A 26,708-nucleotide genomic window follows, 5' to 3' on the forward strand; every position below is an offset into this window, starting at 1 on the left:
CTGTGTTACTAAATTTATGTTTTTATAGCTTAGCAGTGCCGTGTATGGCTTGTTCAGCAGGCGCGGCAGCCTGTTGATGTCCCCAGATGGGGTGGATCTGGCCAGCGGATAGATTGTCTTTGCTTTTTTTGTCTTTTGTTGAAATAAATACCCAACATTTTTGTGTTTTACAAACCGTTCATGGTTGATTTGAGATGCGTCCATCTGTGCCAGGAGGAGCCGATGCAACAAATAATGGGTCCTAGCCTTACCAGAGGCAAATAAGTGGCCAATAAGAGTGGGGACCCGAAAACAGGAAAGTAAGGCCCCCTCGCTTTCCCTCACTGGACACTTCCCCACGAATTTTCTCGCCCCGCCAAAATCTTTGTTTTTTTTTGCAGCGTAATTACCAACTAATTTCGACATCATAGATCCTCGCCTTGTGAACCTCACGCACGACCTACTCGCCACGGACACTACGATTGCTACTCGATTGCATTTACTCTTCTTGCGGATACATCCAAGGACAGTCTATCCTTCGACTATTGCAATTCCATAAACCACACAGCCGCCCAGAGAGTCCGCGCTCTTCGCGACAAAAGCCGCCACCATGTCGACGACCGTGGAAAAGGTGCGTCCTGTTGTCCACACCTTGGAGTGGCCAGATGCTGGACCCCTGACTGTCCCGATCCGACTACGACCATGTTACTGACCTGCCGTTTGTCGGCAAACAGATCAAGGAGGTGGAGAACGAGATGGCCCGGACGCAGAAGAACAAGGCCACCTCGTACCATCTCGGCCAGCTCAAAGCCAAGCTCGCGAAGCTGAAGCGTGAGCTATTGATGCCCAGCTCGGGCGGTGGAGGCGGTGGTGCGGGATTCGACGTTGCTCGCACGGGTGTCGCCAGTATCGGATTCATCGGCTTCCCCTCCGTCGGCAAGAGTACGCTCATGAGCCGCCTGACCGGCCAGCACTCCGAGGCTGCCGCCTACGAATTCACCACCTTGACGAGTGTGCCCGGCCAGGTCACGTACAACGGGGCCCCGCTGCAAATGATTGACCTGCCTGGTATCATTGAGGGTGCCAAAGACGGCCGCGGTCGCGGTCGGCAGGTCATTGCGGTGGCCAAGACGTGCCATCTTATTTTCATTGTGCTCGACGTCAACAAGCCGCTCACCGACAAGCGCGTCATCGAGCAGGAGCTCGAGGGCTTCGGCATCCGCATCAACAAGCAGCCGCCCAACATTACGTTCAAGAAGAAGGACAAGGGCGGCCTCAACATTACCAACACCGTGCCCCTGACGCACATTGACAACGACGAGATCCGCGCCGTCATGAGCGAATACCGCATCAACTCGGCCGACATTACCATCCGATGCGACGCGACCGTCGACGACCTGATTGATGTGCTCGAGGCGCGCAGCCGCAGCTACATCCCCGTCATCTACGTGCTCAACAAGATAGACGCCATCACCATCGAGGAGCTAGACCTGCTCTACCGGATCCCCAACGCCGTGCCCATCAGCTCTGAGCACGGCTGGAACGTTGACGAGCTGATGGAAGCGATGTGGGAGAAGCTTAGCCTGGTTCGCGTGTACACGAAGCCCAAGGGCAAGCTGCCCGACTACTCGTCGCCGGTTGTGTTGCGTGCCAACAAGTGCACGGTTGAAGATTTTGTATGTTGCCAGGTCTAACGGGGATTGGTGATGTACAGAACTCTTGTACCCACGATGAGCGGCATTTGCTAACCGGTTTGTTCCAGTGTAACGCCATTCACAGAAGCATACTCGAGCAGTTCAAGACGGCCGTTGTGTACGGCAAGTCGGTCAAGCACCAGCCGCAGCGCGTTGGTCTGTCCCACGAGTTGTGCGACGAGGATATTGGTACGCTTGTCGTAACTCTCCTTTTGCCGTGAACACTTTGCTAACAATATTTTGCAGTGACTATTGTCAAGCGCTGATTATCCTACCTATACATTTGGACCACAAGCTACAAGCTTGACGAGGAAAGTCTATACAGCATGCCGAGTTGTGCTACATGTTGGGGAAGTGCGTACAGCAGGAGGCTGGGCATTGCTCCAGTCTGACCGCTGTGGCTCAATGGCAGGCCACGAAGGATGGAAAGAATCAAGGTACAGACACAGAAGAAGAGGCAAAGACGTCGTATGGCCAGCTTCTTGTTTCCGGCTGACTGTTCTATTCTCTTCGCTTTGTCGTCTTTGCCCTTCCCGGGACAATCGAGCGAAGGTGAAACTATTTGTCCCTCTGTCTTGTCTATAGAGAGCGTGGATTGCACGCACAGCAACGCGGGCACGCATTGGAAAATTGCCTGACAAAACGGCAATACTGGCGCGACTTGCCAAGGCCTTTGGAGGCCACAAGAGGCTTCATTCTGCCATTTACTCGACCACACTTCTTGCCTCTCGAAACGAAGATTTCTCCCCTATCGTTCGTGCCTTGCGGGCTATTCATTGCGAAAGTACCATACCTGGAGGAAAGGAAAACCAGGAAAATCCTACGACAGCATACAGTTATTGTATTGCGAAGTTTTCATGCCAAATTGGACATCAATGGTCAAACATATGCAATTTGTATGGGGGGAGTGCGATGACAGAACAGACGAGTTCGAAACGGGGAAATACACCGGTCGCCATGGCCGTGGGCAGAATGAACAAGAATAAATAGCACAAGCAAAAAGCGAATAAAAACAATTAAAATAAAACGGCTGACACGCCGGGGTGTATAGATACCTTGTACCTGCATTTGTGGCAGTGGCGGGTTATCCGCAACAGGAATCAACGTTTGTCAATCCGCATGAGCCTCGCCAAAGTCTCGTCCCTGCTTTAAAGGGGGGTTTGTTTTGAGAATGAAGTACACACACGTTAGGCAACGGTAATTACTCCATACCCTGTCCCTCTGCTTGACAAGCTATCCCATCTACCGTCCTTGACGCGTGCATCCGTTGCATTGCTCCATAAACGGGAGTACGACGTACGAGAGGCAATACCCCGTGGCCATGCACTCCAGATAGACGCGGCCAGGCTCGGGCCCATTTGCGGCCTATGCGGAAGAGGAGAGGGGGGGGATTGTGCTCCTTCTGTTGAGACAAACAAACCAAAACAAAAATACACATATGTGAGAATGCGAACCGATTCTTTAGGAAAAAGATCTGTCAGGGGGGGACAAAACGAGGCGGACTTTGGGTAAGAAAAAACGAAAAGACAGTTGGAAACCGAAAAGCCGCCCCCTGGCCAATCTCGCCTTTTCCGGAGGTTTCCTATTTCGAGTTCAGCTGGCACCCCTGCTCGCGTTTCCTTTCCCATTGCTGATGAGCGCCGTTTTTCTTTTTTGTGTTCTGGCCCGTCTCTATCTTCGTTCAGATAGGAAACAGCCGCACCTCGCGCACCTGGCCAGGCGCGCGCGCGTGCGCGCTCGCAGCACAACGTCTCATGGCTTGGCATTCCGCGCCTTGGCCCGTCGTCTAGACCATCGCTTTCCTGTTTATTTTGGAGGCTGACGGCACTGTCGGTGCGAGAGGACGACGTACGATATATTCAGGCAAGGGCAAGACAAACGTAAGCCAGGGCCGGCCGATGAATAAAAAGAGTAGCCCGTGCGTCGGAACCAGAGCCCTTTTGTAAAGGTACATCTGTATGTCGTACAACTCCTACGGTAAGGCTCGTACTCCGCACATAAAGCGTTCTTACAGAGTAAAGTAAGGCTCGTTCCCGGAGGAAATCAAAAGGATGTGTGGAGAGTGTGCCAGGGGTAAAACGAGGAAAGGGGCATACCCGAGAAAGACGAGAAACGAAATATAAAAGGGCGAGGCGAGAAGTATGTACGGAGTAGACGCTGGGAGATGGCTGCATACAAAAAAGCATACAAAAAGCCGTTGAGGCCTGACAAGGCAGTGCAACGTGGCGAGGCGGCAGCAGAGTTTTGTTTTGTTTTTCTAAAAAAAGGAAGAAAAAAAAGGTCGGAGGCGGCAAGGCTGCAGCAGAATGGAAGCGTATCGTGTGTGTTGCAATCGCAAATATGGAACAGCCAAATGGAGCATAGGCATAGGTCAAACCTCACGCGGATGGCAGTGTGTCTTTTCAAGGGGCTGCTCCTGCTCCGAGAGCACATCCGAGTTTGCATATGCAACCGCTGGCAAGGCGAGGAGGCAAAGACAAGGGGCATGGGCTTGCAAAGGACAAGCACCGGGCAAGAAACGAAAGAGGAGGAGACAGTGAGAAGGCAGAGTAAGGGTCACTTGTCTGCCCCAAACCTTCCACATTGTCTCACACACCAACCGTTGTATGTTTTTTGGGCCTCATAGTCCCTGACGCCACCACATGTTGTGCGCCCATCCTCTTCTACGAAAGCAGGTCGTACTAGTCTATGAAGGGATAAAAGAGTTGTAATATTCCAGTGGTTTCTTTTCCTCTTTTCCATTTCTCGAAAAGGCGGTCTCTGGCATCGCAAAGAAAAATGTCGGGAAGGCACAAAAAACAACGAGGCAAACTATTGACTCGACACAACCAGAGCCTTACGACGTGCGGAAAGAAAATAAAAGACAGCTCGTTGAGGCGAGCCTGCATTACCGGAATGCGATCGGAAGTGACAAAGTCGGTGCGGCCCAATCTGCGGCCGGCCCCATCAGCCCGCAGCGCGTGGGTATTTTTTTTTTTTTTTTTTACCTTCCCCCCCTTTTTTTGGCACGTCCTTTCAGATTGTTTCTCTTTTCCTTTTTCATGTCCGGCGCTTTGAAAATTTCGCACCCCCTTCCCGGTTTGCGTGCTGCTTGTTCAGAATCTATCTGTCTCTCTTTCTCACTCGGTCCCGCCAACGTTGCGTCGTGCCCCTGCCTGCCCGTGTTCATATTTTCATCCCAATTTCTCACTGATACCCAGCAGCAACAAAGCAGTTTAGCGTGGGATGCAGATGGGGTGGTCGGCACCACACGGCGAGCGGAAAAGGGGCCTGCGAGCGCTTAGTAGCGCATGTCATGTCTCCATCTTGACCCTGCTCCCCCGTTTCCCCGATTCTTTCAAATCGAAAGTTGCTCCGTTTTTTATTGCTCTCATCACTGGTCGCTCGCGCGCTCACCTGCTCCATACACCAGCTGTTGGTTGGCCTTGTTTGCTCCGTAGTCCGGACGGGCTCAACCTTGTGCAAGTAGCGCACGGAACACGCCGCGCGGACATGGGGGCCGTGGGCATCAAATCATCCACCCCTGGCTCATTATCCAGATGGGCGATGGGGCGAGATGCGGATGGCCCTGTCTTGACACTCTGGAAACTCTTTTCGTTGGATCAGGGCTGCTTTCTTATTCTTCTGCATCTCCGCCCAGGTCTCCGAGGTCTGCCGCTTGCAAGGATTGAAAGACGAGAGAGGAAAGGATGAGAGCAGAATATCAAAATCAAATCCCAATGTGGACAAGGGTGCGAGAACAAACGGCAAGACGTTGGAGCGCGAGTTTGCGAGGCGGAGGAGTTGTGCATGACACTCTGGCGTTCGGAGACTTGCTGGAAACCGTTAGCTCCGTGGTTTATTCCTTCCTCTTTGTGCTTTGTGCTTGCCCGTTATGCACGCACAACGTTCTTAAGTCTTTTGACCTTTCACAATGCTTCTCTTGCCGCCGACACCTTCTTTGGGAATTTCTTCCCCTGGTCGCAGCTAGGTCCACCGCCACCCCTGTCAGTGGCCCATCATTCCCCAAAAGGGCGTGCAGCAGTGCAACACGAAAGTCCGGAGGATGCGTACCTTGTAGTGCAACAGTTTTAAACTTGCACTATGAATGTTCCGTTGTGGTATCTCAAGTCGTAGCAACACCTTGAAGCTAACGTGTAAGATGCGGTGACTATGTCGTACACAGATACGAGTAATATATTAGCAAAGGTTGTCAGTGAAAGGCGAGCCACTGCGATGCGCTTGTAAGATACAAAGTTGAGACTAGAAACCGTAAGCAGCGGAAGAGCGAGCAGCGGAAAGGCGAGGAGCGGAAAAGACGGCGAGGCTTAAGCCCGAAGCCGCAACGCTGCCGTCCATCTTGTCTTGTGTTTCTGCCCTTACCTGGTCTCGGCTACAAAGAGTGTGTAGGAAATGTAACCTTCTTGAAGCTGCTGCCACACCAACGGCCTGCTGAGAAAGTATGCATCGGCGTCATTGACGCATTCGTTTTCAATGGTCTGACTGCCTTCCCCTTTTCTTCATTTCGTGCCGCTGCGTTGGACTAGGCAAAGTGCTTGTTCGTGTGTCATGAACTGGGCGGCCCTGAAAATTCGTTCTCTTTTGTCGGCCATTGACGTTCCCAGACATCTCGGGTCGTGAGTTTTGAGATCCGGCCTGGATCCCGGGTTTGGGACCTGGCATATGGAACAGGCGCGGCACTCTTGCCGTTTTCCTGCGAGTCTGTGAGCAGAAAAGGGGGTGTGCTGTTTCTGCCGTGCGGCGGTTGCAGATCGTGAGAAGCCCAGTTTATCAATGCCGGTTTTTGTCCTTGCAATGTTTCGTCTTTTCTTAGGTGGGGGCTTCTGTGCCCAATATGTTGAGCAGATATTGCATACAAAATGGGCTCGAGAGGGTTGGAATAAACAAACACATGCGCGGCAGGTGCGCCTTATGCAGTATGGACCTTCCCCGTTCAACCCACATGAACAGTTTAAGCAGCATATTACACATGGGCAAGTCTTGCTTATGGTGCGCCTGCGTTGTTTAGATGCGATGCGACCAAGGAAGGAGGGCCCCCCATTTACCTCTATGCATAGTGAGCACGAAACACAAACACACAAAGCGTGCAATGTCAGTACTAATTGGTCTTGGAAAGGCCTTGGTCGGTCCTTCCTCAAATCAGCGGATGGCTTTGCGGATCCTGTACCTTGTGAGCCTCCAGGGGAAGGTGCGGAAGCTGCTTTTGCTTTTTATCGTTGGCTGTTGCACGTCTGGACACGCCGCACACCCAGACAAACGGAAGGCGCGAACCGGGCATTTCCTTCGCGGAAACTATTGTAACGCCTTGGGAGGGAAGGAACAACCAAGATCTCTGGTATTCTTGCCACTTCCCCTGTTGCAGTGGTATGGCAGTCGGTTATATGACAAGGTACAAATGTACAAGGTGCGAGGCGTATAATTATCGTGGGTAACCAGTTTATATAGCATTGGCAGAGTGCGTTCTGTCGTTGCATGCGTTCTTTCCCTCACCAAAGTATGCTAGCAAAACATGGTGTGCACCTGTCCAGTTAGTTGCTCCTTCCTCAGAGAATTGCATTCTGGTGTGGTGCGGGAAGGTACGAGGTACAGAGCAAGAGGTAGCGTGTCCCCCCTCCCTCTCTCTGTCCTTGGTGAGCTACTACTTTCTGCCAAATACTTCGCTTTCGATACTTGAGCACAGATGCATCACAAACATTCCCCTGGTTCTTGACCCCTGCCCCTACTTCATGCAAACTGTCTACGACGTACGACTACGGAGCTTGGAGTGTGGTCAATGTACAGACATGTCGAACTCTCCCAACACCCGGCTGTCCACAGTACATGACAACCCCCGGGGCTATGATAATGACCGCCCAAAGTACGTCGTACTACACGTTCTTCGCCCTCGTTTTACCTTCGCTGCATTTCCCGTCTTCCGCGGCCGGCCTGCGCGATTGCATAGTCCTTCGACGCACTTTACTTGCTTGCCAATACCATCCATTTCTCCTCATTTGTCTCCCAACGCCCCCCTCGCCCAGACTATTCCTGCTTTCAGTTGTCTAGGATTCCCCGATATGACAGTCACGGCGGTTGACAGATACCTACCATATCACACAGCTGTGTGAGAAGCCGACAGCCACAAAGCAGACCAATAATATGGGAATAAATTGGAGGGGACAAGACCAAACGAGCCATTCGCTTCCGTTACCTGCCTATTTACCTCCGGCCCACGTTTGACTTCCAGCCCTTAATCTCGCCCTCATTTGGGGGTCGGTTTGTGTTTCCCCGCTGGTGTTCGACGTCGCCGTTGTCGCTCTTTGCCCCGACTGGCGTTGACTGTGCATGCGGCGCACTGAATACGACTACTCAGTGCGACGTACAACCACGAACGAAATAGAGATGGACACTGTTGGACCGTTCAATCCACCTCGTTACTTTCTGGGTGGCGGTCGACACGGCACAAAAAGCCATGCCGAGAAAAATAAATAAAGCGAAAATAAAGCGACGCAACAGGGGACAACCAGTCAGCTTCCCATTTCGCGTACGAGGCATACTACGACATATAATCGACGTGCAATCGACGTACAAATTTTTTGCACCTCAAATGGCCGTTCCAAGAGCCGACACAGACATCTGTTCGGTACTCTGTACTCTTTTCGTGTGGTTCGCAGGGATCAACAGTTGGCCCGTCCGCCCTCCTGTCCTCGATTCTCTTTCAGCTGGTCGTGTTCAAGCACATCCCCATCAAGGCCTTTACTTGATTCCGTATTCGCTCCCAAGATAGAGCTTGCTTTTATGGATAAGCCTGACCTTGCTTCTCCACAAAGCGACATAATGCGAGATCGCGTGCTGCTCCCCATTCGCTTTTACTCAGCAAATCGGACTCGAGACAATGATTATACGATATAGGATATGTCGCACGTGTGCGCGTGCGGCTACAAGGAGTGGCGCAAATCAACAGAAAGGGACGAGCAAGAAAAAGGATTTGCAGCTGCATCAAATGGGTCGACCACTCGCAGTACGCAGACGATGTTTGGCATATGACCGTCTGCAGCATGGCCCGCAATATGGCCCGCAGCTATGTCATTCGTGTACGAAGCTGGTTCTTGATACGGGCTCGTTGCTTCACCTACGAGGGCGTCGAAGGAGAACAGCAAATATCCTTACCTACTTTCTATCATGTGGTCAAAATTAATACATGGGGTAAGTGATCCCCAGGCCAGCCATCGTGACAGATCGCGCAGACCCGTTGCAGACCCATGCCTGGCGTGGACGCCACGGGTGACGGGAGAGTCGCAGCTCATGCTGACCAACACCCACTAATATGGCGTACAGGCTCTACGAAGCATTACTTCGTATGTAGCAATTTCACAGCATCTTTCCATTTAACGACTGTGGGAGGTGAGGCATAACCTGCCATTTATGGAGGCTTCCTACGCATCTCAAGATGCCCGTTTAATTTTTGCTACCCCGATCCGGAAGACTCGACCTGCCAGAATTTACCATCATCATTGTGTCCCATAAGAATGGTAAGCAAACACCCCCCCGGGTAGACAAACAACGACTGGCTTGATATGACAACATCAAAGATCGCGAACTTGACCAACGTAGGGACGCAGCTTATCAGAAATACTTTGTAAACGTACGGCCGTCAGACACTCGGTGTCTTTTTTCATTTACTCTGTTATAATACTATTTTTCTGTCACTCCAACACTCGGGCCTCCGAAAGTCGACTGCAGGCACCCTCGTCTACAGCGGAGAATTTTCAACAGCGGACAAGTCGACCACCCTGGTTGCTCTTCTAGACCAATTTCTGCAGGGTTTCGCTTTTCGTATTTAAGACGAAAAATATACCCAATGACAGCACTGAGCATATGTCTGGGGCTTTCTGTTGGCTACGAACGCCTGTGGGCCGCTACTATCCAAATGTATTCTTTGCTATTTTCTCAGTGCTGGATTGGCTTGTTGTGCCTCTTTCCCTCATTTCTTGGCCTTTTTAAGTGGATAAGACGGCATCATACTGACTGTGTCCTTAGGACCTCGATTGTTACTGGACAGTGGGCAGGCCAGGGGCAGCTAATAAGAATCGTCATACTGTTTCCTTTATCGTATCTCACTGAAACGACATGCATGGCCATCTAGACTGCCACTGATCGGCTTTTGCTCGTTAGGCGGCAAAGTCCACTGTGTGCAGGGGGTATTCAGCCCAGCCAACCATTGCTGAGAGACCCGGTGAGGCCCCATTCCATTCTCTGTACCATGGTGTCTGTTTTTCTCAGCTTACTCCGTGCGATACTCGTTTCTCAATAAGGAAAACGGCTCAGGTCATGCCGGAGAGAAACTGTAGGACTCACGTCCCAAACGCGCCGTCAATAATCTGAACACTTTCCGCAGCTCGGACACATCTTACGGCTTTATTTTGAAACTGTTCATTGATCTGCTTAAGGCTCTTCTCGGGCTGCCGAGGCACCATATCTCCGCATAAAGGTTTATTTGCAGAAGGTCGAGGCCCAAAAGCTTAATCTGTGCCCCGTACAGAGTATGCCATGCAGTGTTACGTATGCAAGCTCTTTTGTTCATGTAAGTACAAACTGTATTCCAGTGGAGAGGCTGTGAACACGCCAAGCGTTGCATAGTTGTACAGTTGCTGTTGCTATCCGGTTTGCACGAAAACCAGAGTTATCATTACCCAAAGAAACAGTGAACATCTCCTTCCACCTGCTTACCGCCCAAGGACAGGCAAAGAAAATACGGACGATGATCTCTGAGACCTTGCAAGTTGACAACGGCCCTGCCAAAGCCTTGGCCGACCGCAAAATAGTGCTTCCTCTTATGTTTACTATTAGCATTAAGACCATGAACGCATTGAAACTAACATCAGGTGTATGGTAAGCTTGATTCTAGCTTTTCGTGTTGCTGGTATACCATTTTCTTTATCAGTGTTTGCTAATAGCTTCACTCTGCAAACATCAAGTCGCGTCTGGATTTGTTGTCCCTCCATTATCCACCACAAGCCACAAAGGGTGTGTCGTATCGTCTTTTCACTAAAGGTGCAGCCCTCTGACAAAAAAAAATAAAAATGCAAAAATTTCGGCTCCTCAGCCTTTGCATGATCTTCGCCTAGGTTTGCCCGCCATCCTTGTCAGCTCAACCATCTAGTGACCACCTACCCCGGCAGTCACCCGGAAAAGCTGCAGGTTTGTCCAAGGGAAGCGGCTAGGTGGACTCGGCCAGGGATTCAGCGAATTTTATCTTGAAGACAAGGGAGGGGGGCTGTTACTTTTGCCAACTTCCTCCGCTCGCCTGTGTGCCCTGTTCGTTTCTCTCCGCATGTGTGTACGCATACACAGACGGTTAGAGAAAAGGCAACATCGTCCCTTTTGCCGCTGTAGAAGCAACGGCTGCTGAGCGGACATTAAAGACTATCGGCTGGTACCTCAGGGGCACAGCACATTTCCAATAGCGTCCATGTCTTCCAATCTGGCCGCCGTTCAGGACTGGAATGAGCGCTAAAGCGCGCTGGACACGAGAAGGAGGCTCAGTTGACGGAATCTCCAAGTCCCTTGTCACCTCAACTCCTCATTGCGGTACCTGAGTTACGGAGTACAGACTTGCGTCTACTTTCTAGAGCTACAATACTCCAAGATCTTGTGCAAGCACAGAGCGTGCGATCAATGCGCTCCTTCAAGACTGGACACCATTGTTGGGTAGAATACGATGAAGCCACCGGTGTGGCTAAACGCAAAGCAACCGCCCCAAGTCAAATTTTATTACAGATGATAAAGACCACCGGGCAGGCAAGGAATCATACTCTACTCCATACTCGACCTCGAGACCCACTCAAGCGGCCACACCTGCCAGTCCCCATCCCCCCATCTCCCCTCTTCGCCGACGCGCACAGTCCACTAATCAGGCTCGGGAAGCGAGGAGCAATTCACAGAAGGATGCTGTTCAAATCGGGCTTGCAACAGGGAGGGAAACCCCTCGTCGCTTTTCTCGCGGCGTTCATTCAGGGCCAGGCCACACATCTCGGCCGCGTCGGTCTCTGTTCACCAGAAGCTAACTAGACCAGCCCACTATCAACAGATTGCCTATGAGAGAATTATCTTTCACGGCTCTCTCCATTCTTGTTGTCACTCATACTGTGAGTAAGCTCGAACCTCTGGCCGCCTATTCACGGTCCCGTCATTTATCTCCCTTTATCGATTTGACTGTCAGTTGAAGTGCTTGTATGAAAAGCGCAGCAAACGACGAACACAATGAAAGAAACATGGACAGCCCTAGCTATGGCTTGCAACGGCAAACAGAGGTAGATATTCGATGCTCTGCCTCAAACTGTCTCTGCCTCAAACTGTCCCAGCAGATGTAGACGGCGGTGTGTCCACCCGATCTGCACAACACGACCAGCAGCAAGCTAAGCCGTTGAACTGTTTCGTTTATTCTGGGGACTTTCGTATGTACTCCGGGGCAGGACCAACGATGTTTTCGTGCGTCCATGCCTGTCCTTGCCCATGTCTGAAGCCTTTTGCCGCCGCACAATACCGTGCTCATCTGCACCACCCAGCATTGGAGAGCGTGCTTACGGTTCGTGCGAAATAGCCTTATCGTGGAGGCCATTCTCCAGAGACAAAAAAAACACGAAGATTGTTTGGTGCCGCCTCAATTTTTCACCGCTACATGGCATTTCGCCCTCTAGTTTTTTGGGATTATCCTACTTCCGTCGTTCGCTTTTCGGACCTTTATTATTATTATTATTTTTTTTTTTTTGACAAAGAGAGTGATGGTATTCAAGATATCCGAGGCTGGGCCAGCTGGCAACAATGCATTGCCTCAGGATGGTGCATGGGGGGACATAAGTGAGAAGCACCCCGAGCACTCTTTCTGCAGTCATTGTCTCACCCGGAGCAAAATGGGTTTTCACCTCTCTGTCGACACCCGTTATGACAAACGGCTTCATTAATTAGCCTCGATCGTCCTCCGGCCCCTCCTCGCAACCCAACCATTCCCCTCCAACAGCCATCCATCCCATCTGCCCCCTGGTCCACGTTGAAAGTTTACATTTTTCTGCTTCAACTGAGACTGTTTGTTTCTAAGCCTCATTACAAAAACTTTGAAACTGTTTTTATATTTCACTTCTTTGGCTTTTCTATTACACAGAAAAACAATACCCTACTGCCATGTACTTTCATACGATGTACCGGCCGTCGGTATGCTCCCCTGCGGCTTCAACCCCTGTTCGAGTAAAATACCTGAATAGCCTTTTTGGCCATATCCGTACACCACCTTTCGTCCACACCCCCCCTCTTCTTTTGACAGGCGCACTCCCCTGCTCCTTGGTTGTTATTTGTGGTGGCCCTTTTTTCAACTGGCGCCCCATTGTTGTCCCTCTTGCCGTCCCTCCACCCCCTTCAGAATGTATCATTGAAAGCTAGACTCTCCGGTCCCCTTGGTGGTGATTTTCGTCTTCTTTTGTGTGCTTTTGTGTTCATATGGAATATATATGGTGCATAGCCGTTCACATATCCTATTCTCACCCATACAAAGCGTGCTTCTCGCTTGGGCTCTGCACCTCCTGCAACTGGGTCTCGCATCTATTCATATTGACGTTTGAGACCGTCCGTCACATACAACTATCTTCAACCTCGCAGGACCGGTCGTCTTCCGTTGTTGATAGGTTCGGCCTGTCTCGTCGGTCGATATTAACGCATTGTGGTTCTCCTATCCGCGCCCGCCGCCGACACAATTCCAGCATTTCGATTTGCGCAACCGGCACAGATGACGGCTTTTCGCCCTCTCTCTTGTTTGACAGCTGGTGCTCATATTTTCACGTTCTTTGCCGATTTTCCATTATCTGCGCTTTTATTTTGGCCTGATGCTATTCCTGCTTTGTGTGCACTTCCGAGACTATAATCACGAAACTCCGGGGGCACAGTACAGTAGAAGAATCTGCTGGTGATCATGAGTGAGAGAGGGTCGCTCGGTTCGAACGTCCAAACAACAACCCACGAAAACACAACAGCAGTTACAAATAAACGACGGCATTCGCAAAAACAAACGGAAAGATTCCTCAGAAAGGGACCAGTAAACTAACACGAGCGAAACGTGACCCTCAGGATTCGACGAGGAGGTGAAGTCTGTCAAAAACCGTTCACCAAGGGCCGCACACCGTTGTTGTCCCCCCTTCCCTTGTCTTCCCTTGCCTCTCACACAGATTACCCCCGTCAAAAACTCACTCCACTTCCCTCTTGCAGAAGTGACGAGTTCTGAGCCCTCATTGTACCTTCACTCTTCAGGGGGGTCTTCCACCAGAATAGAAAAGAGACCGTCTACCCACACCCTACATTGTCTATTCCTGCACGGGAAACATCCATCTACCTTTTATTTATTTTATCTTCTGTTTTTATGTTCCCTTCGGTATTGCTCTCTCTCGAATAAGTACACATCACAGCTTTAGACATCGACACTGCAACCCGCCAGCTGTGTTGGCAACTCTTTCGAGGACGAGAACGACGACGGCCTGTGACCTGAACCATGCATGTCGTCCACCCGTCCATGACAACTACACCGGCCCCAGTGGGTAAAACGTGCATCTCGTCTGCTAGATCTTCCCGTGAGTAGTACGACTACGATCGCAGAAGAACTATCGTCGCCCGACCAACTCCTGGGACTTTATGAGTTGAGACGACCACCAAATATCCAAACGAAAGCAAATCGCATCTCGCTTCGCCGCTACAAAACCAACTGATCTCTTCTTCATTGAAGTTGGTAGTTTCTGACCAATCTTTTGCGTTTGCAACTATCGTTACTATTTGTACATCTCTTGTTGTTTACCTCGGATGGGTCGTTCTTGCTGTCGCCATCTTATTCGATTGGAAAGTGCAACGCGGCTTATCCAATTCAACTTTGCACAATTCGCACTGCCAGCATCACCGAACCGACGGAAAACAACACAACGAGACTATGCATAGCACCTTCATGGCCTCGACAGGCGTGGACTCGGAAGCCCAACTTTCCTCGGAGACCAACCAGTACGACACCAGCAGTTGGGACAATATGAACGGCTACCCACAGGCCACGATGGCCGGATTTGCCAACTCAGACTTCGTCTACATGCCACCTATTGCGTCTCTTGACTTGCCGCATGATCCTCTTCACCGAATGCCGCCGCCATTGCAGCCGCGTGACTCTCCGCAGATGAAGCACGAACAGGACCAGCTGCACCAACCCCAGCAGCAGAAACTGCAGCAACAACATCCGCCACTGTCAATGGGCCAGGCCACATCGCATCACCACCATCAGCTGCCGCAACTGCCTATGCTGACCGTTCCGTCCAACCCCACATGGCCGAGTATGCTGACAAACCCCGGAAGCTACAATTCGCCGCCGATGAACAATGTTGTGCCCCGCAACGGGCCGTCCCGGCCGCCACCACCTCCGCTAAAGACAAAGTTGAACGAGTCTTCCGGGCGGACCGGTCCTCGGAAGATGCTGACCGATGATGACCGCCGGAGAATGTGCGAGTACGCCGAGGCCAATCCGGGCGTGAAGCAGTCCGAGATTGGTAATATCTTTGGCGTCGAGCGCAGGTGAGTAAATTCGTCCTGTGTTTATTTTATTATATATATATGTATATTTGGCTTTCTTGATTGGGGTTACTTACAAAATGTCGCAGCACTGTTTCCAAAGTTTTGCGAAACAAGGAAAAGTACCTTGTCAAAGACAAGTCTCCTGGTTCCAAAAAACCCAAGAGCAAGTTTCCCGACATTGAGCGGGCGCTGTCAAACTGGGTGCGCAACGCACAAAAGACCGGCGTCCCTGTCACGGATGCCGACATCAAGGAGAAGTTTCGGTTCTTCGCAACAAACACAGGCAGCTCGGACGCTGTTCTCAAGTCCACCAGCAACACCTGGCTGGAAAAATTCAAACAGAAGAACGGCATTGGTGCCGGACGACTGGTTCGGCGTGCATCGGAGACCAACATTCCTGACAAGCGCAGAGGCTCCAAGTCCACCGGCATGATCGGGTCGCCGTCTCTCGTCTCCATGGAACCGACAAGCGTTGACTCACCCTTGTCGCCGGAGACGCGTCAGCCTTCAGCATCGCCCTTGTCGGCCAGCCGCAGCGACGAAGAGCGCAACGCCGACAGTGCTGGGCCGCCTGCTGTCGGACAATTTATCAACTTTGGTGCTGGCCAATCCAACGGAATTGGAAGCAGCGGACAAACCAGCCAGATTGCCCATTCTGGTAGCCTGGGGAACAACATGGGCATGGGCCTCGGTATGAGCGGCATGGCGGCCTACAAGCATGGCAACAACCAGAGCACGACGTCACTTTCAAGTGTTTTTACGGAGACTCCCGTGTCGTCCTTTTCAGGTAGCGCCCTGAGCCCGACGGTGCCATTTACGTTCTCACCGGATTCAAATGTTGGGTCTTTCTTGACCAGCGACCCGATGGCACCACCCGGAAGCGCCAATTTCCAGCGCCCACGCAGCCAGACACTTCCAGCCCTGAACCTGGAGTACATGAACCACGTCCAAGGCCAGCACCAACAGCACAACAACGACGCCATGGTGTCTGAGACCACTGGCGAATCGATGACGCCCAAGTTCCAGCATCAGCACCATCTGCCATCGACCGCTCCTTCGTCAGCCGTCGACTCGCCCATGACTGACATCTCAGCCCCTTCTTACGGCATCGACAGTACGGTTGTGTCCCCTCAGCTTCGGCGGAGCAACAGCAGCAACAGCCTCTTCCAAAGTGGCTCGCGGTCGGCGGGCGGTCTTGGTGGCACGACTGTCCTGGGTGTGCCTATGAACACTGGCGGCAGCAGTGGTGGGGGTGTCGGCGGTATGCCAGGTAGTGGAGGGGGCGGATCGTCTCCTAGCTCACCCACGCAAGACGATGCTCGCCGCGCAGCTGACACGCTCTTGAACTTTATTCAGCACGTGCCTAGTGCGTTCGACCAGACCGACTACGTGGCCGTGTCTCGCCTCATTGAAAAACTGCGCCTGCAAGCAACGAACAAGGGTCATGGGAGTGGAGGAATGGGCGGCTTGTCCCGGATTCCCGAGGGCGAGGGCGAGATGGCCAACGACGTACACCATACGAAGCTGGAATCCGCCCTCGCTGCTTAACGTTGATCCGACAGGCTTTGCTGTTCCAGGGGGTTTCGCTCTTCGTGTCCCCCTGGTTTTTTTTGTTGTTATTGTTTTTCTCTCCTTCTTTCTTTCCGTTCATGTTGCTGCTTCTGACATTATTTCCATGATCCTTTCCACTTTTGGAGGTCCATAATCCTCCCTCAACTGTGGGCAGTCAGAGGCAGCGCCCGCCAGCCAGTCGTGGACAATTTGCACCCTCTCCACATTCAACACAGCCCCCTTTTTGCTATGTTGTTTGTTCTCACTGGCCAGGTCGTTTACCCCTAGCTGACCACAATACTCTCATACACCTCTTCTATATTACAACGATCTGTTATGGAAACAAAACGATCAATACGCCCACGCTCCCACTTATACCCACCGCCTTCGTCCATCTACACACATTCTTTGGGATAGCCATCCACAGTTATTTACTAAGGAAGATCTCTCCCCGCTCACGCGATCACGGCTTCTGTTTCCGAATTTTGGAGTTCTACTGTTCATTTTTCCTTTTTTTTATTCCTATTTCTCATTTTCTGCTCCTTTAATGTTTTTGGCTGAGTGCAAGAAAACAGCATATATGGATACTGTAGCATTTGGAGTTAGTGCTTCGGTTGACGGTACATATCACATTCGAACGAAGGAAATCCAGCATGCATGTTGGCCACGACACCCGATGTGCTCTGATGGATTCACTCTACCACATGGCCTGAACGCATACATCCTGGTGTTCTTCTTCGTCTCTTTCCCCCTTTCTCTCTTATGTCCTCGCGTTTCATTGTTTGTTTATTGATCTATCATATTGTTTTTGCCTGTTTCTTTTATGTATTTTTGTCTTGTCTCCGGTTGGGCAGTTTTTACAGGGATTCTCTCGCCGAGCTGAGGACGCAAGTCCGGTGGCTAGAGAAAGAGGAAACACTTCACCTTTGGACACGCGTCCGACTCAACAACCATACCTACTTGTCTTCTTTTTGGATGGGAACGGGCGAAAAAGGGACGAATGCTGATTGGATTTTTAAGGGCATATGGGGGAACCAAGTTGTCCAAGAGGTTGAGGACCAGGGGACTTGCAGAGTCATTTTTGTGGATTCTGTTTGGTTAATATTCTTAGTGGTTTTGCTTTTCTTCCCCCATCCCCATATCCCTTGTTTTTTTCTCCTCCTCTGATTTGTTCCTTTTTTAATCTTATTGTTCTGGGACGGCAATTGTCATTTATTGTCACTTTCTTTTTCTTCTTTGTTTTGTTGGGTGGCCAAGGGGGGTGAGAGACAGGTGGAACTCATGACAGGGAGATGGTTGACGGAGTCCTTTGGATATTTGCCTGACCTCGTCCATCTCCGTTTCCTTCCCACGATCACCGTTTGTCACTGTCTCTTTCATTCCCCGTTTTTTTGGTTGTCTTATTTTGTCTTCTGCTTCATCACACCAAGACAAGTGACCAAAAGTCAAAAGACGGACATGAGACTAACATTGTACGCACGCAACTACAGAAAAAACTACCAACCAACACCAAAAAACAGACATGCAAAGCACAGAAAAACCAGAATAATAATAAAAAAAAAGCTCTTGGGCGGCTATTTGCAAAAACAACCTGCTCCTTGTAAATAACTCAAAGGCGAACGTGAATTTGTCTAATGATACTTCATACAATAGAGGAACCACCGAGAACATAGCAGTCAAATTCGATAGGATACGACGAGACAGCAAAAGTCAGAAGAAAAGGGTATCATTGTATATTCAAGCTCAAAACGTTGGGGTCTATAATAGGGAAGAAATTAGGGGCTACAGGCTGTATCAATAAGTCTGGACAAGGGATAGAAAACATGGTGAACCCCTTAGCTCAGCCGTTCTTCCCACAAGCCCAGGACACCTGTTTCAGCGAGCTCAGGCACCAAACGCACGAAAATGGCCTCGAGGATGCCGTACAATAGGTGCTTGTTGCAGTAGGCGTCGTCGAAAACGTCGAGCAATCCACCCTGAATCTCAGCCAGGACGGCCTCGCTGGGCTTCTTTTTGTCGCTCCAGACGGCGTACACGGCCTCGGCGGTGCGCCGTTTGAGAGAGGCGAGTTCTTCCTCGTTGACAGGCGCAACGAGTGTGGGCGGCGTGGCGCCAAACTTGTTGCCTGGAAAGATGGCGCCCCGGATTGAGCGCAGCAAGTTGGGGAGGAGTGCAGGTTCCAGTGCGTACTTGTGAATATAGTGAGAGAAGAGGCTGGGAAAAGTTAGTAACGCGGATGTCCAAAGAGAACGAAAGCGAGATAACGGCAATCTCGAATAGGATTATGATAAACAGTGGCTGTCAAGGCGATGACATCTAAAATGTGTACTTCATCCAGATGCACTTTTTCTTTGGTCATTTTCTCTCTCTCATATTAATTTTGCTTCTTGGATCCGCGTGGGGGTCACAGGTACTGCAGTTTTTCAGGAACGGGTCATGATGTTAGGGAGGTGTGTAAGAGACAAACGAGAGGCGAGGGCATTGTCTGATTTTCCTCCAGGATGTCGCGGCAAGGGAGTAAAAATAAAACAGGAAATAGCAGGGCAAAAGAGCTATTTCCATCCCGCTGTAATCCAATGTGGATTTTCTTCCGCATAGAAATATCTCTTCTAGGTTGACGGCACGACAGAGGGATGAAACAAACAAAAATGATAGCACTTGCAAGTGAATCCAGAAAAACGGAAATAAAAATATGACAGAATTAAACGAAACAAAGGAGGCGGAGGGGTAGAAAATATCGGCAGGGATGGTACAGCCTGCGCTGTTGCGTCTTGGGTACGTGCGTTTGAATTCTGGGTGCCTAGGAGCTCTCTTTTGTTTGCAGTGCTTGGAGAAACTGATGTAGTGGTTGCATATGGGTGCATGTGTGTATGTATGTTGCTGGTGTGAGGCCTGTCTTGCGTCTGTTTGGCCGCTCCCCGTCAAGCCTCGGGCCTATGGGGGACCGGTCGGCTCAAAGAAGAAAAAAGGCCGCTGAGAACACAGTATCAAAAAGTGATAGGACATCTTCAAGAGGTGGTGATGTGTGGTTGTCATTCTCGTTTGCCTGCTTTGGCTGCTTCCCGTTTGCACTTTGCAAAGTATTTCTACCAGCATCGTCGGCCAATCTTCAACCCTTGACATCGGTACGTCCGCTGTAGCCCACACCAACCAGTATCGTTGTGGAGGGAATGTGGACAACAAAGCGAGAGGGTGGTGGAGAAGAGGGGAAAGCACATTCGGCGAGAAACAAAGCAGCCAGAAACTAGACCCGGACAGGAAAGCAGGTAAGGGCGAGAAGGCTGTGTGAATGTGAACAACCATGGACGGCACAAAGAGAGAGAAGACTGCAAAACAAATGAGCACGTGGGCTCAACGTCGTTCGTCCTTCTTGCAGATGGTTGACAAAACAAGTCAAAAAAGAAGCTAGGGAAGTAGGAACGCAGGAGCGAGTGCAGGATCTGCTTTTTGACCTGAACGGCCGCGAAAGAGGGAACGGAACGAAGCGATCGGTCGGTTTTGCCACTCCCTAGCGCTGGCTCGAGAAGGGGGAACGATTCAAGGGCATCATAAGGGGCGAGTTGTGAACATTGAGAGAAGGAGCTAGGCAGAGACGCGGTGATCTTCTGTGAACAGATTGAGGGCCGCATAAAATCCAACGAACGGCGATGACGACGAGAGGCATCTGCGCGCCGGGAGTGAGGGGAGTGACTTATGATCACCGGGCGCGTAATTAAGGTGCATTGGTGGATGTTGGCGCGGTTGAATTCTGTGCAATAGGAGGCCAGAGAAGCACTTTTGAACGTTTATTGGACAGAAAGCCAACCACCAACAAGGGAACAAGAGGGGCTAAGATGGAAGCTATTCGACGGTGCCGGAGAATTCAAAGAACTGGGGAATGCCCCGAACGAGGATTGGCAAGAAGGAGATGAAAAGCGGATGAAGATAAATAAAAATAAAAATAAAAAGGGAAGGGCGGAAGATCAAACCTATTCTCCAGCCATGTTTTACTGAAATAGGAAGAACCAAACGAAAAGAGAAAAAATTGAAAAGGCAAGGGAGACAGAAAGAAATAGACGTGGCCCGCGGAAACGCGCCTGGACGGACTTGGTCTCGATTGAGCGGCGCGTGCAGTGTGTGTGGAGAGATAGATACAATGTATGTGAAGTGACGGGAAGCATATTGTGCTTTCTTTTTGCTGTCTCCTGTCGGAAGAGACAAACAAGGCCAGAACCACTGGACAAGGGCCATCGGTAAGCAATATCCAGCCGCAGAGCACATCTGCAACCCTGCAACACTCTTTGCTGTTTTGACCGTCTTGGCATTTCTTTTGTCATAGTTCCTATCCCAGAAATTGTAGCCTTGAAGCCAATGGAAGTGAAGTGGAACCAAAGGAATAGAAACCAGAAACGACCAGAAGCAAGTGAAAAGGGGGAGGCGTGAACGCAACAAAGACATTCATATGCAGAGGGCCAGAAGCAGCCAAAAAAAAAGTCAGAGTGGCACCGAGACAATGAAGTCCAGTGACCTGCCGTGTATGCGGAATGAATGGGGAAGCGCGACTAGGGGAGCAGAGGGAGGGGTAAGCAAGATGCGACGCTGGCCGTCTTTGAATATATCCGAGAAGGGAAGAGTGCCTCGAGGACAGGGCATCCAGGTGGAGGCGCAGAGGGACGCACAGAGGAGGTGATGAGAAGAAGGCAATGGAGAGCGATGAGAGGACGCGCAGAGCAGGCCCGCTGGAGAACGTCCTAACGAGAGACGGGAAATGAACAGCAAGCGAATGATGGGCAATGGGCGTGGAAGGACAACAATAAACAATAACGAAAAAAAAAAAATAAAAAATAAAAGTCATCTTACCGGTCAAGAGGGCCGTTGAGGGCGGCAATGCGTCCTGGTCCAGCCATGGCCAGCCACTGCAGCATGGACAGTCCGCCGTAGAGCCAGGGCATGCGGACGTCGAGCTGCACAATGTTGGAGATGGTGGTCCAGAGACTAAAGGCCAGCACAGGCACGACGGGCTCGTCGGTCCCGGCGACGGACGTGGCGACCGAGTAGATGGACGCGGACGACGGCGCGACCTTGACATCGAGGAAGCTGTCTTTGCCGCTGCTCTCTGCCACGGACTCTTTCACCTTTGTCACGACAATGCCGCGCATGGGCAGCGAGCGCGATAGCGTGATGCTCGTCAGGAGGAAACGCAGTGATGCAAACAGCGCCATGCCGATCTTGAGGACGGACCAAAAGACCGGCGCGGCCTTCGTCGTGATCCAGTTGCCGGACGACGGCGACGACGACGACGATTGAGTTTGCTTCTGCAGCTTGGCGGCCGCCCGCCGCTTTTTGGCGAGCCGTTTCGGGTCGCTGTTGTCGCCGTCCATCTTCTCGCGCACAATCCGGGCCACCAAGCCGACAATCTCATACATCATCCACGGCTCGGCCACGCGGCGCGCCAGCACGTTGCCCACAATCAGCTCGGCAAAGATCTGGGTGACGAGCGAGGTCAAGCACTCGTTCTCGAGATCCTCGGTCGGAAGGAGCACGGCCAGCAGGCCGCGGACCAGCAGCTGGCGGTATGCTGCCTCGTTGGTGGCCTGTTCGAGGGCGATGCTGTCGTCCTCCGCCTCCCGGTGGTGGGGATCCGCCTCGCCGAGTTGGATCTTGACCCCGGACGTTGCAGCAGGATGGACGTATGACGCCCCTGGCGGCGGCGGCGGCACCGGGGACAGAGCCGGCAGTGGCCACAGCGCATGGTACACGGCCCGCGGGTCCGTCTCGACGGGCGGCGGCACGAGCGGTCGCCGCGAGGCACGGTACGCGCGCACATGGTTGCCCAGCAGCGCCGGCAGCTCGTCAAACAGCAGGCTCTCTAGGTCGATCTTGCGCAGCCGCTGTTCCAGGGCGCGCGTGCAGTGTGCCACGATCTGCACAAGCTCTGTCACGAACTGGTCGTCGTCGGGCGTGATCTTGCTGTACCACGCCAGGACAAACTCGCGCACAATGACGGCCAGCAGCGCGTACAGCTGCAGGTCGACGTCGTTGCGGCTCGTGAGGAGTGGCAGGAGATCCTCGATGGGTGTAGCATCGCCGTTTCCGCCGCTCGCGCCGCCTAGACCTTGGGTTGCCGTTGTTGAGGATGCCCCGTCTTTTGGACAGAGCGTTCGTCGGATGAGCAGGATGGTCGCTTTGTCGGAGAGGGGATCGACGCTGGCCGCACGAGGTAGGGGCGGCGGTGCACGGCGTGCAGCCGGAGGGGCGGGCATGGGTGCCTGGGATATGGGTGGTTTCTCTGTCATTGTTGTGGCTGTGACTGCTGCTGCTGCTGTTGTTGTGTTGCTGTTGCGTTGAGAGGCGACGTCTCGCGAACTACCGTTCGTGCTGCCGCTGGTAACGGGCTTGCCCGGCGCCGGTTGGCCGTCGCTGCCGTCGTGGATGATCCTCGCCGTGCAGAGGGAGGCGATCGTGGTCCGGACGCGGCCGTGTCGTGACGCTGGACCCCCTATTTTTGGTGTCGCCTTGTCGTTGCTGCTGTTAGCGAGACCGTCGTTGGAGATCGCCAGATGTTCATTCCCGCCCTTATCAGCAGTACCAAAACGGCAGGCGGTGTGGGGCCGCTGTACCGTGGAAGGGCGCTAAGTGACGGCAGCCCGCTGCAGCCCGCTATATAGCGCGGGTGCTCCCAGCTAGGTTGCTGTATCCTGCTGTAATTTTAGGGGATCGCCAAATTTGCACGTTCAGGTCCAGCAGGTAAGGTATCGCCTCTTTGACATCACCACTTCGCTTCTCAATTTCACGACTTTTATTTCAAGCTGTGCTTGAACTCTTTCATTCAGAATAGCAGGTGGCTAACATTTTTCCTTTCTTTTTCATAGACTTTGGTGCACATAGGTGTATCCTAATAATATGCGAGCACCAAGTGTAGCCTTCGAGAATCGACGGAAAAGTTGTTTGAACGATGATTTTCTGCAGACAAGCAGTGAGTGTTCAGCCCCGATACTCTGCACACCCATCCCAAGACATGTCGTCGTTGTCGTGACAACCAAAGGAGCATGTGTCGTGCGTGGTGTCTGCGTATCTGCGGCCACATCTGCGGCCCTCCCGTGGCCGGTTACCGTCCAAGAGCCGCATGCACACCCTGGGGAATTTCCACCATGGAACGGCCCAAGGGCCTGGACCTGCAGGGCGACTGTGCAGGGCATCCGTGCAGCTGCAAGCGCAACGCTGCCTGGTGCGTGTTGCGCCTGCATATCGACTGCTGCATAAGCGAGTGTCTGCCAGCTGGCAAGCGGGGACAGGCTGCGAGGGCGCAACAGTGCGTCAGTATTTAGTTATGCAGACCCGTGGTCGTGGTAAAGCGGTGATGGAATTTGGACATGTACAAGGCGATCGATATATACATCGGACGTTGGACACAAGAGACAAAAGACCCAACCATCAGAACGCCCACAAACGATCCCAATGCATCCTGCCGGGAGACCAATAACAAAAAGGGACGTCTATATTTTTTAGATGCGGCATAATGCGAGCGTGAGAGAAGGACGTTGAACAACGGAAACGAAAAGCTATGAGTTTTGTACAGGCGACAAGAAGAGGAGAATGAAAAAAGACATGAAAGGCAAGAGTTGGCTCGGTGTATCGTGGAAGAAAATCAATCATGGGCGTCGTCTATGTGTCGTCTACTGGTCCGACTCTTTGCGCGTCGCCTCGTATCTATTTGCATGTTTCGTTAGTGGGTGTTCATGTCCTCTGTTTCTTCCGAGCGTCGGGGGCAGATAATATTTACCTCTTGCCGCGGAAGGCCCACAGGCCCCAGTTGCCGCAGCTAATGTCCTGCGGGTCCATGTCGTTGAGATCCCACCGCTGGCTGCGAAAGATGTTCTCGCCCGGCTGCATCAGCAGGTCGAACTCGCCGCGCGCCGTCTTGTTCACCCACTCAATGTCGCGCTCCATGTCGTACTGCGTGTAGCCCGTGACCAGGATGGGCGCCTTGGTCTCCAGGAGCAGCGGCACCGTCTCCGCCCACTCGTGTGAGCTCGCCGGGTGGCCCAGGCCCGGGTGGAAGAGCATAAAGCAGTCAAAGTACGGGTCGTACGGGTAAAAGTACCCCGTCTTGTGCACCGTGTGGTAGTAGTCCACAATCGTGCTAATCTTCATCGACGGCCACACGCGGTCCTCCACGATGGCGCCGAACGGGTTCGCGGGCGTCCGTGGCGGCAGCGGGAACTCGTCGTCGCGGTTCGTCATGCTCTCGGGCCCGATAAAGATGAGGTGGATGCGTGCGCTCGGGAACAGGTGCGCCAGCTGCACCCACACGTCGCGCGGCAGCGACGACTCGGCGCGCGCGCCCAGCACAAACAAGCGCACCGCCGGCGCCTGCGGCCGCAGGCCCTTGATGCTGTCGCTCTCGCCGGACTTGGGGGGGTGCAGCGTGTAGCGCAGCGCGCTGAAGCTCTTGAGGCCCTCCGTGGTCAGCTGCCCGCCCTTGCGAATGCTGTACGGGCTCAGCTCGTGCAGCACGCTCGCAATCGTCACCGGATACGTCAGCAGCCGCGTCACCTGCCGCATGCTGCGGTCGTCGCTGATCGCGTTGAAGCCGCGCGTGTACATGAGCGTGTCCCAGTTGGTCATGTTGACCAGCGCCTCCTCCATCTGCGGACCGGGGTAGTCGAACTCGGGAAACAGCCGGCCCGACCGCAGGTCGTGGTCGTCCTCGTTGATTTGCCGCAGCGTGTCACAAATCTCCAGGTGCGCCTCGTAGTCGTCCATCCAGTGCTCCTCGCTGCAGTACACCGGTATGCCGCAGTCCGGGCACTCAAAGTCCACGTGTGCCGGCGGCAGTTCGCTGCCGTTCTCAAACCGTGCCAGCGTCGTCTTGAGCCGTGGCTCGGCCGCCGGCAGGTGTGTGCTCTTGTGGTGCGGGTGCGGGCAGTGCGCATGCATCTTGATGAATGCGGCACGCTTGCGCATGTCGGCGATCGGCGAGTTCGTGTACGAGTGGAACAGGTCGTTCTCGGCCAGCACCCGGTTCTCCTTCTCGTGTGCCGCGACAGACGCCGCGCTGGGCTGCTGCGCGTTGTCGGTCTTGGCCGCAAACACGGATGTTGAGCTCCTCCGCTTCTGCGTCGCGGATGTGGGGTGGAGGAGCGTCGCTGTGGACGAGGCGGCAGCGTCGGCCCGCCACCGTGGCCGCGAATCGGACGTACACGACATCGAAGACACCTTGGCTGAAGCAGCCGGAGGCGTAGCGAGCGTGGACCGCGTTCGTGTCGCCGTGGTGGGCAGACGCCGGGCGGCGTTCACAGTAGAGAGCGGCCGTGGCCGGGCAGGCGCCCGTGCACATTGTCGGCACAAATTGGACAGCATGGCTCGGACGGCGGGCTCGGAGGATGCCATTCTTGTGTGCAGAGCCGGTGGTGTCGGGATTGGGCCACTCAATGCGGAGTGGGCAGCCGTTGGTCGTCGGTCGTCAAAGCAAACGCAGGAAGCAGCAGCGGAGGATATCGTATGTTTCTTCGTGTGGCCTGGAGGCCCCAGTTTAAAAAAAATGTTAGCACCAAACACGCCTGGAACCGCTGCTGGCATTCCCCTCCATAGGCGCGGCAGAATACCGACGAGAAATTCTCGTTACCGCCCGCCTTCCCTTTACATGAGCAATTGGAGGGGGTAGCTCACGAAGCTCTGTGATTGGCCATGGCGGAAATAGTATGTTCCGAGGCCCGGAGACCCGCCTGGCTTCCAACGTTGGGGCCCGCCAGAGCTGTTTCTGTGTTGATTTTTTTCTTGCCTGCATTTCCTCTTCGATTCAGGTTTCCAGGCTTCTTTCTCTCCACGCTCTTTTCTTCTCTTTTTCACCGCTTCGCCCCTTTCCCTCGTGGCCTGTCCTTCCCACGCAGGCCCCGACTCTCCATCCCATGCCCTGATCGGCCTCTTCCCTCCCCT

General features: G+C 52.7%; 5 protein-coding genes across 5 annotated transcripts; 2 read left to right on the plus strand and 3 right to left on the minus strand.

Annotated features, from left to right (window-relative positions):
* Positions 1 to 589: 589 nt before the first annotated feature.
* SPSK_02528 (GTP binding protein) lies at positions 590 to 1,939 on the plus strand (the record flags this gene model as incomplete). Its single annotated transcript, XM_016729397.1, has 4 exons — positions 590 to 610; positions 714 to 1,655; positions 1,742 to 1,862; positions 1,920 to 1,939. The coding sequence occupies 4 exons, from the start codon at positions 590 to 592 to the stop codon at positions 1,937 to 1,939; spliced, it is 1,104 nt and encodes a 367-aa protein (XP_016589070.1).
* A 12,674-nt stretch (positions 1,940 to 14,613) lies between these two features.
* On the plus strand, positions 14,614 to 16,787 carry SPSK_02298 (uncharacterized protein; the record flags this gene model as incomplete). Its single annotated transcript, XM_016729170.1, has 2 exons — positions 14,614 to 15,239; positions 15,326 to 16,787. The coding sequence occupies 2 exons, from the start codon at positions 14,614 to 14,616 to the stop codon at positions 16,785 to 16,787; spliced, it is 2,088 nt and encodes a 695-aa protein (XP_016589071.1).
* A 1,838-nt stretch (positions 16,788 to 18,625) lies between these two features.
* SPSK_02791 (uncharacterized protein) lies at positions 18,626 to 19,149 on the minus strand (the record flags this gene model as incomplete). The annotated part of the gene is made up of 2 exons (XM_016729656.1): positions 18,626 to 18,979; positions 19,084 to 19,149. 2 exons carry the CDS (start codon positions 19,147 to 19,149, stop codon positions 18,626 to 18,628), a joined length of 420 nt encoding a protein of 139 aa, XP_016589072.1.
* A 2,476-nt stretch (positions 19,150 to 21,625) lies between these two features.
* SPSK_02486 (pxa domain containing protein) lies at positions 21,626 to 23,065 on the minus strand (the record flags this gene model as incomplete). The annotated part of the gene is made up of 1 exon (XM_016729355.1): positions 21,626 to 23,065. The coding sequence occupies one exon, from the start codon at positions 23,063 to 23,065 to the stop codon at positions 21,626 to 21,628; it is 1,440 nt and encodes a 479-aa protein (XP_016589073.1).
* Positions 23,066 to 24,548: 1,483 nt separating this feature from the next.
* On the minus strand, positions 24,549 to 26,162 carry SPSK_02435 (uncharacterized protein; the record flags this gene model as incomplete). The annotated part of the gene is made up of 1 exon (XM_016729307.1): positions 24,549 to 26,162. One exon carries the CDS (start codon positions 26,160 to 26,162, stop codon positions 24,549 to 24,551), a length of 1,614 nt encoding a protein of 537 aa, XP_016589074.1.
* Positions 26,163 to 26,708: the final 546 nt, after the last annotated feature.

The sequence above is a fragment of the Sporothrix schenckii genome (assembly GCF_000961545.1).
Source record: "Sporothrix schenckii 1099-18 chromosome Unknown Cont43, whole genome shotgun sequence".
NCBI lineage: Eukaryota > Fungi > Ascomycota > Sordariomycetes > Ophiostomatales > Ophiostomataceae > Sporothrix > Sporothrix schenckii.